The sequence below is a fragment of the Callospermophilus lateralis genome, chromosome 4 (genome assembly GCF_048772815.1).
Source record: "Callospermophilus lateralis isolate mCalLat2 chromosome 4, mCalLat2.hap1, whole genome shotgun sequence".
NCBI classification, from domain to species: domain Eukaryota; kingdom Metazoa; phylum Chordata; class Mammalia; order Rodentia; family Sciuridae; genus Callospermophilus; species Callospermophilus lateralis.
The window spans coordinates 9070093-9088907 of NC_135308.1; the positions used below are offsets into that span (position 1 = coordinate 9070093).

The 18815-nt window shown below is 50.4% G+C and overlaps 1 protein-coding gene across 1 annotated transcript in view; it reads left to right on the top strand.

Annotated features, from left to right (window-relative positions):
- Positions 1 to 18815, top strand: part of Scara5 (scavenger receptor class A member 5) — a 106800-nt gene that overhangs the window by 23433 nt on the left and 64552 nt on the right. Inside the window, exon 3 of the mRNA XM_076852272.1 lies at positions 3297 to 3425. Coding sequence (XP_076708387.1) covers positions 3297 to 3425 — 129 coding nt within the window. The remainder of the gene's footprint in view (positions 1 to 3296; positions 3426 to 18815) is intronic.

Sequence of the window (18815 nt, forward strand, 5' to 3'; positions counted from 1 at the left end):
AAAGCATGATTTTTGCCCTGGCTTTGCTGATTGTATCAGTTTTGTGTTTTTAATCCCCCACTAAAGCTTAAATAATATGAATGGTTTACCCAGCTAACATTTTGCTGAAGGAAAAAAAAAAAATACAACTCCATAGCGTTTGGGGAAGAATAGGACTCATCTTGCTCTTAATTTCTATCTTTTTCCCCTTCAATCATGTTCTGGCATCTTGCCAGTACATGCTTGTTCAGCTTATCTATTTGTGGAAAGCCGCTCTCTGAAAGCCTTATTGTGTTCTATTTAAAATAGACTTTATTTAATATACAAAATAATCGAGTCTTACTGAAAGGACGAAGTTTTCTCCGAGGAAGGTCTGTGTTCTCTGCGTTGGTTGATGAAGGGACCCGTCCCAAGAGGCTATTCACCGTTAGAGAGCACAGGCAGAGGGCAAGAGCACTATTCTCTTTTCATGGGGGAAAAAATAGAGCAAGATCATTGCAGTATGACCCATTCCCCCAGTGAGCTAGCAACACACATGCAAATGACAAGGTTAACAGTATAGATGGCTGTGTGGCTTTCTTCCCCTCACTCCACAGTGAGGCTCAGTCACGGGAGGGTCCCAGGCAGGAGAGCTGAACTACCATTGGGATAACAAGAGCCAATATTCGTATAACACTGCACAACTCTGTGCCACCATTCTGGCTCTTGAGGGAGAAAGACTTTTCTCTGAGAAGGTGGGTGGCGGCTTTCACCCAAAGCAAAACACACAAGCAAAAACCAGGAAATGCTATCAGATGCCTGTGTACTTAGGAGAAAACCAGCCACGGGCCCCAGTGAATGGAGAGGGATAGAAAGCCCTAGGAAAGGAGATGTGGAATGAGTTAGAATGTTAGCTTGTTCAAGTCTTAGTGGACAATCAAGGGGACTCTTTAAAAATCTGTCAGCATTTAAGGATGATGAAAATGCTATTTGAATTTGTATCTATAGACTGTTTGCTCCGTGCTGCACCCAGTGCTCTGTGGATGTGTGAGGTCATTGTTCTGCTCGGTGGTTTTAACAGAAATATTTGTAACAAAATGTAGTAAACAAGTGAAAATGTTCCTCGGGCCACAGCACCTTTGGAGGTCCAGGGCTGTTTGGATCCTGAGGCATTGTGTTAGCCAGTTTTCCGTCACTGTGACGAATACCTAAGATAATCTACTCAAAAAGAGAAAAGGTTTATTTTGGCTCACAATTTTGAAAGTTCCAGCCCAATCAATCCACCCCGTTGGTTTTGGGGCCTGTGGCGAGGCAGCACGTCGTGGCAAGAAGCAGGAGGCAGAGCCAAAACAACTCACCTCGCGACCAGGGAGCAAAAGGCGGTGAGGAGGCTGCGGAGGGGGACCCACGTCTCCTCCAAGGCTTTCATCTAAAGACCTCTCAGTAGGGCCACCTCTTAAAGGATCTACCTGTTCCTAATAGCACTACCTTGGGGACCAAGCCTTAAGTGCATGGGCCTCTGGGTTATTTAAGATCCCTATGACAGCAGCCATCAATAGTCACCACCCTCTCCCTCATGGTAGCAAAACCTCCTGAGGCCAAAGAATACCTGGGAAGTAAAACATTCCTCCAAGAACCTCCTTAAAAATAGAACCCTACCAAGGGAGTGTAAACGCCACTCCATCTTTCAAGACTCTTCTCTTGTCTCCCGTCCTTCTTTTCTTTTCTCTTTCCTTCCGTCCTTCCAAATGGGGTCTTGATAGTTGCCCACACTGGCCTTGAACTTGCGATCCTCCCGTCTTAGCCTTTCTGAGAAGATGGGCTACGGGCATGTGCCGCTGCGCCTTGCTGAAGATGCTGTCTCCTAATCTGATGATGCTGGGATCAGACTTTTTTTTTTTTCCCCAGAGATGAGGTCTTGCTATGCTACCAGCCCAGCCTTGATGTCTCCTGCTTCAGTCTCCCAGTTAGCTGGGGTTCCAGGCATAGCCACCACCTGGCCTAAGACACATTCTAACTATCAATGACCTGTCAACACACGTCGGTTTCCTCACCTTCCTTACATGCAATGCGCCTTGGTTAGCAGCACTCCAGCGTGGGGACAGTCCCTCCACAGGGGCCGGTGGGAGTAGGTAATAGGGGGCATGTGTGCGTTGAGAAACGTCCTGCAGTGATTCTCACGAGCAAGGCAGGACTCAGGATGGGACGGCATCCCTTCCCTTCCAGTTTCAGTTGATGTAGCAGGAAGAGGTGAGTCCGTTTCCTGGCCTCTGCATGGGCCATCTGAGAAGCTCACCTCAAGGGACAAATTCAACTCAAAGATCTCCGGGATCCTGAAGTGGGGTTGCCAATAATTAACAGTTGACATTTTGCGGGGCTGGAGGCACTGAGGATTGAACTCAGGGGTCCTTTACCCCTGAGCCTCATTCCCAGCCCTTTTTCATATTTTATCTAGAGGCACGGTCTCACTAAGTTGCTCAGGGCCTCACTAAGTTGCTGAGGCTGGCTTTGAACTTGTGATCCTCCTGTCTCAGCCTCCCTTATCTACAGTTGACATTCTTCATCTGTGAGTCAAAGATCAGGGTTGGACACATGGTCTATAAGATCTACTACAGCAACGATATTTTACTGTTCCATTTGGGGAACAGGGTGAGGTTCCTAAGCTTTCCATCCAGTAAATCAAATCCAGTTGGTGGTGGTCAGGTCTGGCTTGCCAATGTGTTTATTTAACTTCCCAGTGTTATTGGCTTTTAATTAGTTGCCAATATTTTTTAAATATGGGGATGTCTCCTATTTGTTTCTAGCTCATCTTGGAAATTCTGGATCTGGCAACACGCAAGCCCTCAGTCCTGGACGACAACCTTTTACAGAGCGGGGCATGCTTGTTCACAGCCCCACTGGCCCGTTTTCCTCATTCTCATCCCTTCCTGGTCACTATGGAGTTGAGTTTGCGAGTCCTGTTTTAAATTCTCTCCATATTCCCTGGACCACAAGAGACAGTGACACTCGATAGAGGGTCCATATTCAAGCCTCTTTCCATGTTTTTCTGCTGCTTACAATGACTCAAGGGAGGTGTATTCTGTGAGCACATGGGCTGTGGCCATGCCTGACTGTTTGTCCGTGACCACAGAGGGTGGGAGGAGAGCTAGAAGCTGAACGTCTTGTGATGGTTCCAGAAAGCTCCCCACCAATGACGGCATGACAGATGGGCAGAAAGAGCAGAAGGGATGCTACGTAAACATCTGTTTGCATGGGTGAGAAATGAGATCCACAGAGAAAAAAACATATGGGGTTTTCACGTGTCTTTTCCCCTTCCTCCTCTTATCCTTATTGTCCAGGTCCATGCCATAAACGGCGGGCAGGAGGCTGCTGTACCCAGCTGGGCTCTCTGTCAGCCCTGAAGCATGCTGTCCTGGGGCTGTACCTGCTGGTCTTCCTGATTCTCGTGGGCATCTTTATCTTAGCAGGTAAGAGCAGCTATTTTCAATTCTGGACTTTAGGATGAGAAAGGGAGATGTGGAGCCTCTGTCCCTCATTCCTACAGTCATGAGCCCAAACGCTGTCCGTGTCACCCTAGAAACCACAGAGGGAGAAGCCAGCTGGTCTCTCCACCCAGGCAGAATCCTTCCATAACTTTGCTTGCTTCATGTGAGAGCAACTGGCGGGTGTCCCATGAGCTTGTGGAATCTCTGTGTCTAGCAGGGGAGGTCTGGTGGCTCAGTGTGGCTTCCGACACTTGCTGCACTGTCATGAGACCTTACTTTACACTGGGTCTCCTAGACCTCTGGAGTGTGGTCTGCACTGAGCAGGCTGAGCATCTTCTCAGCCCCTTGTCCTGGAGTGTCGTGGAAATAGTCACAAGCCCCTTGGGTGTTGAGGCTAATTGAGATCATGGTCAACCCACTGTTCTTTGCAGCTCCTGGGGGTGAGATAAGTTTGTCCCAATTCAGCCAGGCTCTCCTCCTCAATTTCTATTTGCAAGATGGGCAGCTGATGGGCTAGGGTTTGGAGCCATTCTCTAGCCAGGGAGAAGCAGAGCTCATGGACTTAGGAAGGGTCCACATGGTAGCGCTGGTGGTGGCACCGAGCAGGGTCTGTTGATCTTGTGCTGTGAGCAGCCAGGTTCATCACCTACAGGATGTCCCACCATGATGGAGACAGGAAAGCAGTAAAGCTGTGGTGGTCTCCTCTGGTTCCCTTCCAGAGAAGGGCTACTGAGTTCCCATCTTTCTCATTGGAGAAGCTTGATGAAGTAGAGACACAGAGCCACTTTATTTCAATCCAACCTGACTCTCATGGCTGTGCCAGGCTCTGTGCTAGGATTGGGGACACAGCTCAATAAGACCCAGAGGCTTCTCTCAAGGAGTTTCAAGTCTGGAGGCTGAGGCAGGGCAGATAGAGTCCTCTCTCGAGGTGGAACACAACAAACCCTCTGGTGGGGCATAAGTAGCACGAGGTGAAGCCAGGAGGCATGCACTCTGGGAAGGAGGCTGTTGCGTGGAGGAGGGTGGGGTTGGTCCCCGTGAGGCTCCTGGCCAGGAAGAGCTGACTTGCAGTGCCGAGGGTGGGGTCCTTGAGTTAACTCCAGGGCAGGAATCTGGAGGTCCAGCCCTTATAGGTCACCCTTTGTTGGAGAACTGAGGGTAGATGCCCAGGATCTCTCTGGTCTTGGCGCACTACCCAGCAAGCGGGACTACTCACTTGGGCTTGGTGACGGGATGCCCAGTGCTACCTGTGCCTTCAGACCTCCATGCTCAGGGCATCAGGGGTGATGTCTGTCTCACCAGCCAGTGACCTGGGGGGCAGCCAACAGCAACAACAAGAGAAACTCATGATTCATCCCAGGGACCAAAGGATGGTGTCCAGCAAGACCTCTCATGGGCCAAGCCAGCCAGAGGATGATTTGAACATGTTCTTGGGCTGCTCAGTGGGAGCTTGGGATCTGGGTTTTGTGGGTTTGGCTGCCAGGACCATAACAAATTTCTGGAATGTTTGGAGAGTGTTTCAACCCAGCAGGAAAGCCAGACTGTGGTGTTAGAACTGCCCTGCAGAACAGGAACTTTTAGGTGACAGCAGGGAATATAGAGGAAAGGCACAATGATGGTGGGGCCAGGGATGGGTCTTGGACGCCTGGAGGGCTCATAGGGAATCATCTCCTGGGGAGAAAAAGACTTGCAGGGGAGGAACGTTCCCTTCTGTTGCCTGAAGGGCTGCCATGTGGAAAAGGGTGGACACTGTTCTGTACGACCCAAGGGCAGAACTAGGACCAGTGGGTGGGTATGGTGAGCAGGCAGATTTCCATTCACAACAGAGGAACTTTGCTAAGCAGTTGTTCTGTCCAGCTTGACGCAGAAAGGCTTTCCCCTGGCTTGGAAGTCGAATGGGGTTTATGAGGACATCTTGGAATCTTCAGAAAGGAGGGTGGAATAGGTCTTCCTGGTCCCACGAAAATGTTGCCACGCTTCCTTAGTTGTTCCAGGTGGAAACCTGGGAGGATCTTCTGATCATCACGGTCACCTTTAAACCTGAAGATCTAGGGCTCCATGTGGCCCGTGTGGAATGAGAATGTTGAGGGGGTTGGACTGAAGAAGCAGAGTGTCACGCTTCATCTCCTTGCTCTGGGTGTGGGCCTCTGTCACCTCCCCAGGTTCCTGTCTGAAAAATCCTCTGGGAGAGGCCTGGGGAAGGTGCCAATGAAGAGTAAGGTCCATGGCTCCCTCTGTCATAGGGAGGGGAACGCAGTGGCCAAGTCTGTTCCTTCAGGAGGCTCTGCCTGATCTAGGGGGGCTTCTTCAGATGACCCGACTGAAGGCCTTCAGTGATACGCCCTTTCCAGCAAATGCTAATAGGGCGGAGAGGGTCACATGGGTCAGTGTGGATCAGAGCTTGCTTGGTCTTCTGTTGGGGTCTTGCTATGGGACTTCTGCTTCTTGGGTAAATCCTTGCCCAGGACATCTGTTTGAACCACTCTTAATCTTCAAAACCTCCTTGTCGACACAAATCTCATACACCCTCCAACCGGATGAAAGAATTATCCCCTGTAACAAGTGCCATGTTGGAATACCTGGCTGGCCGTACCTCACTGGAGTGCCAATACTTGTATTCAATATTACAAAACCATAATCTCATTATGCCAAAATATTACTCTTATGAACCCCCCATAGACTTCTCACAAGTCATACCCTTGCTCAAATATTCAAAATAAAAGGCAAATAGTATTCCTTGTGTTTATGCAACAGTCAGAGATTAATCCAGCCATCACCCAGGTGCGCTCCCAGTTGAATCTTCTGCTTTCTATCCAACCACCCATTCCTGACCAGCATCTTCCCAGGAATTACCCTCTGATATTCCCAAATACTGGGTGCCATTGCCTCAATTCACAGCCTTCCAGGATCTCTGAGGACACTACTGTGGTTGATTCTTCTACCTCCAAATTCCCTTTTTAAAGAAATCTCTGCAATGCATTTTGTCAAACATCTGGCTGGTAGTCCCCTATTGTGTTACTGTTCTGTTCCAGATTCACTGTAGACAAAGTAGACCATTGGGTTCAAGTTCCTGAACAAGAGAATCGAGACTGGCAGGTCAAGTGGTCAGGAGGTTCCCAATGAGCACCTCAGGCAAGACATTCTCAGTGAGAGAGTAAAGGGTTAGGGAAGACTCCGTCTCGCCCACAAACATTGTGGGACAACACTATGGTGACTAACTGTGGTCATCTGGAATCACCTCTTCCTCCTCTTCCCAGTGGCAACTCCATTGACAGATTTGGAGGCAGAAAGGGAAGGTGCCAACACCTGGGGAGCTGATTTGGGGGATGTTACAGCATCAGAGCAACAAAGAGGACCTGGTCCAGGGAGAGCTCCTGCTGAGACAGGGTCCTCTCCCACCTGAAGCCAACCTTCTGAACAGCAAGCACCCATCATTGCCATCTCCTTTTGTCAATGCTTTCTTCCTGTGCACTTGGTGGGTAAAGGGTGAGGGAAAACCCTAGGAATAAAAAGTCATGAGATACGATAGATGTACTGGGTGGGTTAAAATAATAAACACACACACACACACACACACACACACACACACACACACGGGTGATATGATGTCACTTGTGCTATGTGCTAAATTATGCCAAGGAGAGCCTGATTCCTGAGGTTGGCAGGTGGGGGAAGGCCTCAGCCTGGGGAAGACTTGCCCAGATATTTGAATTAAGTGACCTTTTTTTTTTTTTTTTTTTGGATCACCTTGTTTCAAGCAGGTGGGTCCCTGGACTCCACAGAGTGCTCTGAGCCCACTTTATTTATATGGTAGATCTGACTCCAGCGTGCATCTTAGGAATAAGAGCATGGTGCCCCCAGCCTATCGGGACACTCTGATCAGAAACAACCCCCTGAGGGTTCATCCCTGCTCGTCCTCAGGATGCTGCTGGGGATGTTGTCCATGACATCCCAGAATGTTGACTTCAGAGGACTCAGGAGGAACTATTTTCTGTCTCAGTTGCAGAAGGAGGAAGGCTTTCTTTAAGCAATTAGTTTGTTTTCACTTTGAGGAGGCTGCGACTCTGAAGTCATTAAAATTACTTCCAAGGGGACAATTAACACAGACGGAGGCAGCTGCCATCCCATCCTCACATTCAAAGATAATTAAAATGAGAACCAGGAGACGGATGGGTGGTCCACCTGTAGCCAGCGCCCGGACTGTAGGGAAAACATTTTTGCGAGAGGCTCATTGCTGGTGCCAGCAGTGTTTCCCGACTCGTCCCCCCTTGTCCCCCTCTGCTTCTACCTTGGTGTATGCGACATATCCTTATAAACCGCCTTGATCCCTTTTGGAACAAGGAAGGGTGTTGTGAAGTTTTGTCTTTAAAAAAAACAAAACAAAATAAAAAACAAAACAAAACAAAAAACAAAACAAAACAAAAAAACCCCTCCCTGTTCTATTTGATTCTTCAAGTGCTTGGTGTCTTTAAATATGTGAATGGATGAATAAATGAGTGATGGAGATGAGGAAGCTTGGAAAAGTACCTGGGATTATTTCAATTTAACCAGGCATCTCGAGGACATGAACAGTGAATCATCATGCTAGGACTTAAGTAGGCGTGCAATTAATTAAGTGAACACACTTACCATAGTGTGTGCCGGGCTGGCTCCAAAACCCGGATGGGTCCCAGTGGAAAGTACTACCTGATCCTCCCTGTCTCCATGTTCTGAGTGTTGTGGTGGCATTAAACCCTGGCTTCTCCGTTACCAGCTAGGTGACATTGGCCAGGTTACCTGACCTTTCTGGACCTGAGTCCCCCCATGCTGCAGCCCGGCTGGCTGGGCAAAATATCCGGGGGTGACGAATGACTTGTGTACCTTGATACAGCAGGAATGGAAGCCGTTTATTGTAGGATCTGAGTGATATTATACATTTTACACAGCTTATCTAATTAGCATAAAATAAATACAGCAGTCAACCAATAAGGAATCTCCACACTTAATGGCTTGCTTTTGTTACTTCACAAACCACTCCCTCTGGCATTTGGCCAGGCGCCATCCAGACTTGTTTACAGACTCTAACATTTCTCTGGCAAAATAACAGGTGCCAATCTGACTTGTTTACAGACCTTAACACCCCCATCTGAAAATGGAAGGAATTGGTGCTCCTACCCACCTCACTGGGTTGCTCTGAGGGTTAAAGGAGTTGGCATGTCTAAAGCAACCAGAGCAGCGGCTGCCCACAGTAGCCTGGAGGAAGCAGGAGCCTGTGAGTGCTGTCATTACCCCAGTCATGCCTATTATTGGTATTGATGCTCTTTCTTTTTCTTGGTTTCCTCTGCGGCCAGTTAAGCCTGATAATAAACTGAAATTCAATCCCAGCTCATCTGCTAATACTCTGTACTCTTGGGAACATCACTTTTTCCATCTGAATATTAGTACATTCGTTTGTAAAATAAGCAAGTTGACCAGGATCTAGACACATTTTACACCCTGAACAACACACACATGGAATCGTAACTCAAATAACTCAGTTACGATGACCACTGATGATTTTCTACTCTATTTTTTTTAAATGATCACAACCCATCCATTTATTTCACAATCCATGAATGGGTCACAAGTGGTAGTATACAAAACAACAGGCTAAATGATTGTTTTACTTTTCTCTGTGTCTTTCAAAAATTTTACGAGAATAGCTTTATTCCCTTCAGAATGTGGGCTTTGAGGTCAAATATCTGGGTTCAAACCCAGGCTGTGTCTCAGAGGCTCTATCATTTTGGGGCAAGTGAGGTAGCCTCTAAGACCTCTGGTTTGCTCATCTGTAACATGGGGGTGCACCCCAGAGCACTGATGTGAAGACTAAATGGATTAATCCGTGAAGACTCTAAGTCCTTGGCACACAAAAGGAGCTCAACATGTATGTTATTATTATTAACATGTTCAGAGGGATTTTGTTTCAGGTAGCTCTGTTTGGCCAGAGGACTGTGCCACTGTGACGGGTGACGAACTCATCTTCCTTATCCCCCTTCACTCCTGGCACAGCTTCCAGTTCCTGTTCCAGGAACAACTCAGCAAGGCCTTCCCCCAATCCTCACGGTGCTGGTCATTGAGTTGACATCCCCAGAGTCGGCCCTCCCCCCACAGTAGTCACCCCTGAGACCGGGTCTGGAGACCTCTGTGTGTGGAGGCCTTGCGTTTCACTTCCACATTGTATTGAAACAGCCAGTTTTGGTGGCCGCACTCCTTCCAGTCTGCTAGAGCTTTCATGATGAGGCATCCATCTCCTTCATCCTCATACCCCTCACTGTCCAGCACAATGCCTGCGTTGTGGGCTAAGCAATGGCCATCTTGTCCCCACCCTGTGACAGGTTTGAGTAGGAAACACAATTGGACATCACTCGTGGTGTGTCTAGATCCTGGTCAACCTGCTTATTTTACAAACAAATGAACTAATATTCAGAGGGCAGAGGGCAGAGGGCAGAGGGCTGTGGCCGAGTGGGATCTACCCATGTTGCTGCAGCCTAAATTAGCCTGAGGCCCTCCAGAGGTGATGCACAGTACTGCACTTCACCGCATCCACAGCAGGAATCCCACGCAACCCATAAAGGTCATATCCATCCCCTTCCTCCCCAGCCCCAGGTCTCTTTCTGAGGACACTGAGGGGTGCCCATTCCAGGCCAGTGCAATCAATCGGCTTTTTGGGTTTTATTGTTGCTTCAGCTTAAATGCAGATGTTGTCAGTCCTCCCAGCGGAATGTCATCACGCTGGCTCCTGCCAAATGTTGCAGGCGATTGGATCCACTTGATTCTGGAGGCTGACATTTGTCATTTAGTTTTCCCTTTCAGCCTGGTGCCATCAGCCATCAGTCATGTCTGAGCCAGAGCCTCAACCCAGTCCCCATCCCTAGCCTGCTGCCACGTGTCCAGTTCCCAGGAGGACGTGACCCGGGGTTCACGAATGCATGCTTGTCCTTTACCCTGCGAGGGCCAAGTCCTAGGAGGTGAGGCGGGGTCACATCTGGGATCCTTACAACCTCTTCCTTCAACTGAGACTCACTGCCTGTGTCCCCCTGACTCTACGGACTCCCTACACTGACTGAGCTCCTAGCAGAAGGTACCCCACTCTCACCTTAGGGCGTGGGAGAAGAAGGGCCAGGAGAACTCTGCCACCTTGGCTTTCCCCCCAAAAGATTCCTGCACCGGGTTGATGCTCCTGAAGTCCCCCACGGTGAGAAAAGCAGAGGATAGAGGCAGCCGACATGCTGCCTATGAATGTAGTTATTGAATTACCCTCTGGTCTCAGCCACATTGGTACTTACAGTCATTAGAGAGGAAAAGGCAGAGGACAGGTCTTAGCCACATCCTGCTGGAGTCCTTCTGCCAGACAAAGGGCCAACTTGGACCTCCACGTTTGTAAATAAAGTTTTATTGGAACACAGCCACACTCATTCATTTACATAGTCTCTACGGCTGCTTTCGAGCCACTGCGGTGCTCAGTGATGATAGTCAACAAGGCCTGCAGAACCTAAGATAGCGACCACCTGCCCCTTTACAGAAAAAGTTGGCCAACCCTGTGCTTGGCTCGGCTGATCCCTGCATTTTGAGCTTCATAGTGTGCAAAGATTTTTGACATTCTGCCATCTAATCCTTATAATAATCTAAGAAATTCAGAAAATAGTTCATTTTCTAAGGGAGGAAACAGACCCTTGAGGAGCTGGTGAGTTTTTGCCTGTGCTCCCACAGCTGCGGGTTGGGTCTTGTGGTTACATGAACGTGGATCTTCTCTCACCCGAATCTCCTGGTCTGAGGCCGGATCTGCTGCCCAGTGCTGAAGTGCACAGGTGCTGGAGTCAGACTACCAGGGTACAAACCTCGGCTTTGCCACTGACTGTGTGACCTTGGACAGGTTATTCTAGCTGTCTAATCCTCAATGTCCTCATCTACAAAGTGGATGGGATTGCCTACCCACTCGCAGGGGCGGGGCAGGATGCCACTGATCACCATGTAATTGCCTGGAATATGCTTGGTGTGCGCTGGTGTCTGTCGGGTGAGTATAGCCAGGGACAATCCAGCCCTCACTTCACCTTGCTCCACTGGACTGTCCAGGGAGACTTGTCAGTGCTCTGATTTCTGTCCCAGGAGCCCTGATAGGAACATGCTGGAGAGCCCTGCACAGCACACGGACCCGGCGAGGACGAGGAACCCTCCTCCCTAAGCAAAGGGAGAGGGTGGGGGGCTGGGGAGCACCTTCTCCTTTCCCAGCTTTGCCCTCCACCTTCATGGCGCAGCTTCTGTACCTTCTCAACCCACTTTCCTTCTACCGCCTTCTGCTGGGCATGCCCAGGGCTGTGAGGAGACTTTGCCAACCACCGTGGCTCTGCATTTGGACCTCAATGGAAGCAGATCAACCAGCATGCCCTTGTTTTCCACCCTTTCAGAGAGAAGGAGGAAGAAAGTCTTGGAATTTCTATGACAATCCTGCAGGCATCATGCCTGGCTGACCCCGCCCAAGGGCACGGAGCCCTCTCCCACCAAATTCAAAACATTACTGACAGAGCACCAATGATGTGCTTGGCACCGTGTGAGACACTAGGAGGTCTGAAGAGGAATAGGAGAGGCCCTGGCCATAAAGGTCAGGCCAACTGGTAGAGCAGATAGGCATGGAGTAAACAAGACACAGCAAGGGATGAACATTTGGAAACAGGAAAGCCTGAGTTCAGATCTCAGCTCAATCGTCTGTGAGCTGTGATTTGGGGAAATTACTTCAGCCTCTCTGAGCCTTATCTTTAAAGACTGTTAAAATGGGACTAAGAATAATCCCTTAAGGGTACTGAGACTCAGTGAGATGACTCGTAAAGTGTCTTTGCACACTGCCCACTTGCAACAAAGGGTCAATAAATGCTTCCCTGTAAACCTCAAGTTAGAGGTACTGAGGCCTCTGGGCAGCTCCCATCTAACTCCCTGGGTGTCCTTGGTTGCCCCACCTACCTCACTTGACATCTCAAGTGACTAGGAGCTCACCTTGTGCTGCACCCTCCTCACAGTCTCCAGCTGGTCTCTTCCCAGTGACCATCATGGAGTCCCATCTGTCTTATCCCTAAATTTTGCCCTGGATCCCAGACTAACACGTTCCATTACCTCCTGTGACATCCCCACTTGGCTATTTAGGAAGCGTCTCAAACTCAGCAGAGCTGTTGATGTTTCCTTCCAGACCCGTTTCTCCTCCATCTCTGTAAGTGACACTCTGATCTACCCAGTGGTATGAATCCAAAACCAAGCCATGCCTCTAGATTTTCCTCACCTCCTTTCCACGTCCACTGCACCAGCAAGCCCTGACGGCCCTCCTCATCTCTTGCCTGGGCTCCCTTGGTTATCTCCCATGTAGGTCGCCAGAATTAGCCAAGAAAAATATAGGAAGCCCAGTTACATTTGAGTTTCAGGTAATTCTAGTATAAATACGTCTTGGTATTTGGTGGGAGGACCCAGGAAAGAGGAGAGGGAAGCAGAAGATTTCTCATATAACCCATAGTCTCAGGCCTGAAGGGCTGTTTTTGTTATTGGTGTTGATAGCATTGGTGGTGGTAGTGATGATGGTGGTGATGGTGGTGGTGGTGGTGGTGGTGATGGCGGTGATGGCGTTGTTGTTATTGGTGGTGGTGGTGTCGAAAATGGTGGGATCGTGGTGGTGGTGATGATGCTTTTGTTGGTGGTGGTGTTTATGCTGTGGAATTGGTCATGCTGTCGGCACTGGTAGTGGTGGTGAGGGATGTGCTAGTGATGGTGTTGGTGTTGGTATTGTTAGTGTTGGTAGTGTTGTTGATGATGGTGTTGTTGCTGGTGTTGACATTGTTGTTGATGTTGTTGGTGATGCTGGTGTTGATGCTGGTGCTAATTGTGGTGGTGTTATTTGTGTTATTGTTGGTGGTGGTGGTATTTGTATTGTTGGTGGTGATGGAGTTAGTGGTTGTGTTAGTCGTGGTGATGACATGGTTGTTGTTGGTAGTGGTGGCATTAGTGGGTGGTGGTGTTAGTGTTGGTGGTGGTGGTTTTGGTAGTAGTGGTGGGCAGTAACTCTTCCTAGTCTCTCTCTGGTTCCAGAAGAGACTAGTGGCCCGTAGCTGTGGCCTCCAGGGAGATGGCATGTTTGGTTTTGTAAGGACAATGTCCAGATCCATCCCACACCTTCCATCTCTGAGAAGCCCTTGAGACAAGAGGGACTCTTCCTTTGCCCCAGTTGCCCTCTCAGTGGGCAGGCCAGCATGGTCTGAAGGCTCTTAGGCTTCCCTGGACTCCTGCTGCTGTCAAAACCCGTGAGAGCTGGCCAAACCGCTGCCCAACCTTTCCAGTACAGTGTCTGCCAGAGTTTTTTAAAGCTGCATCTTTCCTGGAGGGCTCAAGGAAAAGCCTTCTTATAAACCCATCAGCACCTGCTCCTGACCGCCCGCCACGGCCGGGGAGCAAGGACCAAAGGGCGATCCCCTGCAGGAGTCGGTGTGCTTTCAGGGTCTCTGGAAGCAGTTTATTCCCTTTGGCTGTGAAATCCCAGTCTACTTGTCTCAAGGAAACAATGACAAAGAAGGCCAATGGCATATGTACAGAGCTCTTTGGAACATTATTCATAATCACTGAAAACTGGAAAAACCCTAAATGTCCAGCCTTTGGGGATTTTAAAAACTAGATTAACACAAAAAGAATATTACACAGCCAGTTCAGATGATAAGTAGGAGCACCACAGGAGAGCTCATGTTAAGGGCAAAAGAGACCTCTTGGGTGCATACACCATGAGGCCATCATGCAGAAATGCATACAAAAGGCCAAAGAGGGGATGAGAACTTGGAGAAGTGAAAACAACCGTGGCCAGCTGGGTGGGAGGCTTGCGGGATATATTTTTCTCTTTCAAGTTCCTCTAATGTTGGTGTTATTAATAGCCACAGGACTCATTCTCCAACTCAGAGGAGTTTCCGCTGTCCTGGGGGAGGGCAGCCTGGCAGCCCCCGAGTGGGCAGGCGGGTCTCTTCTAGCCTCTGTCCAGGTGCTGCCCCCACCTGGCTAAAGGTCTTTGGCCAGCAGAGGCTCCTGGAAAGAGCCACAGCCTGAGAGGGCAGGGGAGGGCAGAGGCAAGGAAGAGGAGCAGTGTAAATAGAAGCCTGGTCCTGAGGGCTGTCGTCCCTCTGTACATGGGGCCGAGGCCAGGGGCATGGAGCTCCAGGCTCCAGGACCCCAGCAGCGCACCTCTTCCTCGAGGGTCCCCAGACACAGGCTTCCTGGAGCCCCGAGGTGCTAAAGTCTATGGCTTTGCTAATTTTTAAAAATCTCTCTATCTTCTCTGGGAGCCTGATTCCCAGGTCCCAGTTTCCCTCTCAGCTGCTTTTCTAAGGCGTCTCCTCCCACCTGAGAGGCACACCCCAGCGGTCTCCTAATGTGAATCTGCTGCCACAGTCTGACACCTCCCGCATTTTCTTTCTGTGCAGGCAACACCTTCTAAAGAGCTGCCCATGACGGCTCCAGGGACTTCCCTCCCCAGGCCCCAACCTAGACTCGCCGTCCCCATGCCCGCCTCCCTCATTCCTCATCGCAGCTGATGGCACGACCATCGAGAGCCTGGAATCGACCTCGTTTCTATTGTTGGGCTCTAAGTTTTCCAACTCAGCACCTGAGGGACAGGACAGAGCCGGGGTGAGGGGGGCGGGCAGTGAATGAGTTCTCCAGTGGCCAGGTCCAGGAGGAGGCCGCGTTGGGCCCAGGCTTTCATGGCAAGGTAGAGCAGAGGCTCCTGTAGCCTGCTCGCCCCCCCCCCCCCAGCTCTGGACTCTCCGACCCCACACAGGGCAGCCTTTCTTGACCCGAGGGAGGCTCCCAGCTGATCCTGGCCCCTGAGTACCTTTCCTCCCCCCTCCTACCTCTTCCTCTTAGCCTTTGGCCCCAGTTGTCAGCCTGGAGCCATTAGTCGCCCCCGGATTCCACTGTAGAGAGAGAAGGAGGTGAAGAAGATCAGTGCTGGTTCTGCTTCCGGGTCAGGCATCCAAGTACATCGGACTTCATCCTGCAAATGTGACCTGCTGCCACCCGAATGAGATGACATATTTAAGCCCCTGTGCTCTACTTACACTCTGTGTTGAAGGGTTCCTGTCCCCTTTCTTTCTCTTTATGGCTTATTACAGGGTCCCCACCTGTTATTCTAGCCGGGACTGTGTCTGGTCCCAAAAGGAGTCGGTGTGTGTCTTGCCTAAAAAAGGGCAAAGGGACAAGGAGGAAAAAAAATCCATTCCATTCCTCAGTGTTTTGCTGCACTTTATATGGAACAGCAGAATTTTTTTATTATTTTTTCTGAATATGTGCACATGGCCCATAAGAAAGGTCTTGTTCCCTGTGGGAAGTAGGGTAGGTAGCAGTATTTCTCAGGGACATGGGAAAAGATGCATCCTTGGCCTTAGACGGTGGCAGCAGAAGCAGAGAGGGCCCTGTCCATGACTTTTGCAGGGACCTGACCCACAGAAACGCACATCTCTACCCAAACGCTCGTGCTCCAAATGGGAGTTGATCAGAAACGACTCCCAGGCATGTCAGTCTCCAAGGGCTGCTATAATCGCGTGTCATGATCTGGGTGCTTTAACAAAAGTTCATTTTCTCATGGCTCTGAGGCCAAAAGTTCAAGATCGAGGTGCTGGGAAAGCCACCTTCCCTCTGGAGTTTCCAGGGAAGAATCCTTTGTGTTTTCCAGCTCCTGGTGGGACTGACTGTCCCCAACATGTCTTGGCTTGTAGCAGCCTCATCATAATCTCTACTTCCATATTCGTGTGGTCCTCTTCCTTGTCTGTGTCTCTGTCCACTTACCCTCTTCCTGTAAGGACACTGGTCACGTGGGATTTAGGGCCCACCCTAAGGTAGGACGATCTCATCTTGATCACATTCACAAAGACCCTATTTTCAAGTACCGTCGTGACATTCAGGGTTCTGGGTGGACATGAACTTGGAGGTGTGTCACCATTTGACCTGGCACACCAGGGCATGGAAGTCCACTTGAAGTCACTCCTCCTTGTCAAGAGCTGAAAGACCCCTTTCTTCCAGCTGAGTCTGGGGAGCCTCCCTGCTGTGAGAGAGAAGGACTCGGCTCCCTCCCATGGCTGCAGGGGACACTTCCCCAGCTCTGCCGACTTTCCAGCCCTCCAGGGGGTCTGGAGGGGCACCCTTCTGTTCTAGAGTGGGCTCCACCTTCTGCCTTCCCATGTGGCTGTGGGCAAATCCATGACTGCACCAGGGGGACAGGTCTCCAGGCTGGTGGACCAGGCTTTGCCCCTTTCCCACTGTTCCCCTTGGTGGACGTTCAGTGGCTCCTGCCCTGCATTGTGTGGAGGCCAGGTGTTCTAGGTCTGACCCCGCTAAGCTGGGACCCCACGAAGACCTCGTACCAGCCACATGAACTAGCTTTGGGAGTCCCGCCGACACGGGTTCTGATCCCATTCTGTTCCTATTTTACTGTGACTCTGGGCAAACGACCGAAGCTCTGGGAGCTTCAGTTTCCCTATCACAAAGGGGATCCTGATGCTCCTAGGAGTCCTGTGGCAATCCCTGAAGGAGACTCTGTATTTAAGCACCTTCCATCCCCCTCAGAAAGGAGTGAGTCCCAATATATTTAATGGCAATTCTTGGCGCGGTGTTTATAAAAAACTGCTGACTGCACAATCACCTATTTTTTTTATTTTTATTTTTTTTTGCTCATAGAGCTGATAGGCATTTTATAACAGCTTATGTGGATTGACTGAGAGGGCATAGACAATGTCTGTGAACACATATTCCAGGTGTAACATGGCATTGGGTTCCTGGGCATTGCTGAGGATGGACAAGGTCAGCATCACTCTGAGACCAGGCCCTTGGACTAGAGTCCCCCACCCTGGTCCCCCACACATTAGAGGGCCCTTTCTGTTTTTTATCTGGCCAAAGTCCAACTCACAAGGTGAGGCTAGAACATGCCTGCCTGGAGCCCATGTCCCCTTCTCCTAGAGCACGCTCCAGGGACCTGGGACGATGCAATTTCCTTCCCTGAAGGTCAGCTTTCTTCCAGGGCCTCTGGTCCGCTGAGGGTGAACCACATGGCCGGCTGGAGGGTGGTGAAGGGGGAGCCTTTTCAGTAGAACTTGGGGGTAGAAGTTGGACATGTAGGCGGGGATGTCCCTGGGCGTGAGTTTAGGGCCCACGGTGTTGCGGGTCTGCACAGGGGCAGGGAGGTACTCCCCACGAGGCAGGGCCTGGACCAGTTTCTGGGTAGGAGTCTGTGTTCCTGGCACCTATGAGGCCTGGCTCTGCTCCAAGCCCAGGCACGGGAGATTTAATGACGGTGAATATGCTGGTGTCACTGCCTCAGCCCCTGGGGCTGCTCTCCAGTTGGCAGAGAGGATGTGCTAAGCCCTTTCCTCTCGTTGGTTATTTTGGACCTCCGCTGGCCACAACATTCAGCTCCAAGGTGGCCACTGAGTGACACTGCTCTGGCTGCTTCAGGGCTCTCAGCTCAGTGCCCAAGGGAGGAATGATGATATCTGGAACACGTTCACCACCTCCCAGCCTCTCTGCTCAGGACCTGCGGGCACTGCCAGAGACCAGCCCGCCCGCGCTCTCCTGGTGCTTGCTCTCTCCTATGCTCCTGCTCCTGCAGCCCCCAGGCCCTCTTCAGAGCCAGACTCCAGGGCACGTTATTTCCACATGCAGACAGACTCTATGGGGGTCTCAGCCCCCAAACACTGTCAGGGTTTCCACCTGGCTCCAGTCGCCACGGTCATAATGGTTTCCACTGGAAAATCCCTGACATCTGGTTATGGGGGGAGGAGGTCGGGTGGAGGTGAAGGATGTGCTACTGCTAATCCCTACTCCTCTTGCCTTCCTTGGAGAAGCTATTTGGCAACGTTGGCCTGATGTCCAAGCTGCCCAATTTATAGCACCGCAAACACCCCGACCTTCCACATTTGGCAGCTGCCCAACCAGCACCAACTCTGCCACTGTGTCATGGTAGTAATTATATTTCACATAAAATAACTCACTTTGTCCTCCCAATACCATGAGACCTGCAACTATGAGGCCATTATCCCCATTTACAGATGAAAACACTGAGGTCCAGTGAGGTTTCTAGTTCTCAGAGTACAAAATATGTAGGTGCTTATGAAATTTAAATGGTAGTTAGGGTCAGGGCTGGGGTTCACTGTTTTCCTAGTCAAGAGCTTGTCCCACAAACCTTTGCCCCACATGATTTCCACCTGGCCCCCCAGAGGGAATGCAGGTCAGCTAACCTGGAGCCTGAGCCAGGCACACAATCACCCACTGGGCTGTCCACCACCCCACTGGCTTCTTGGCAAGAAGTAGACAGGGAAACTGAGGCACCCAGAAGTGAGGAACCAG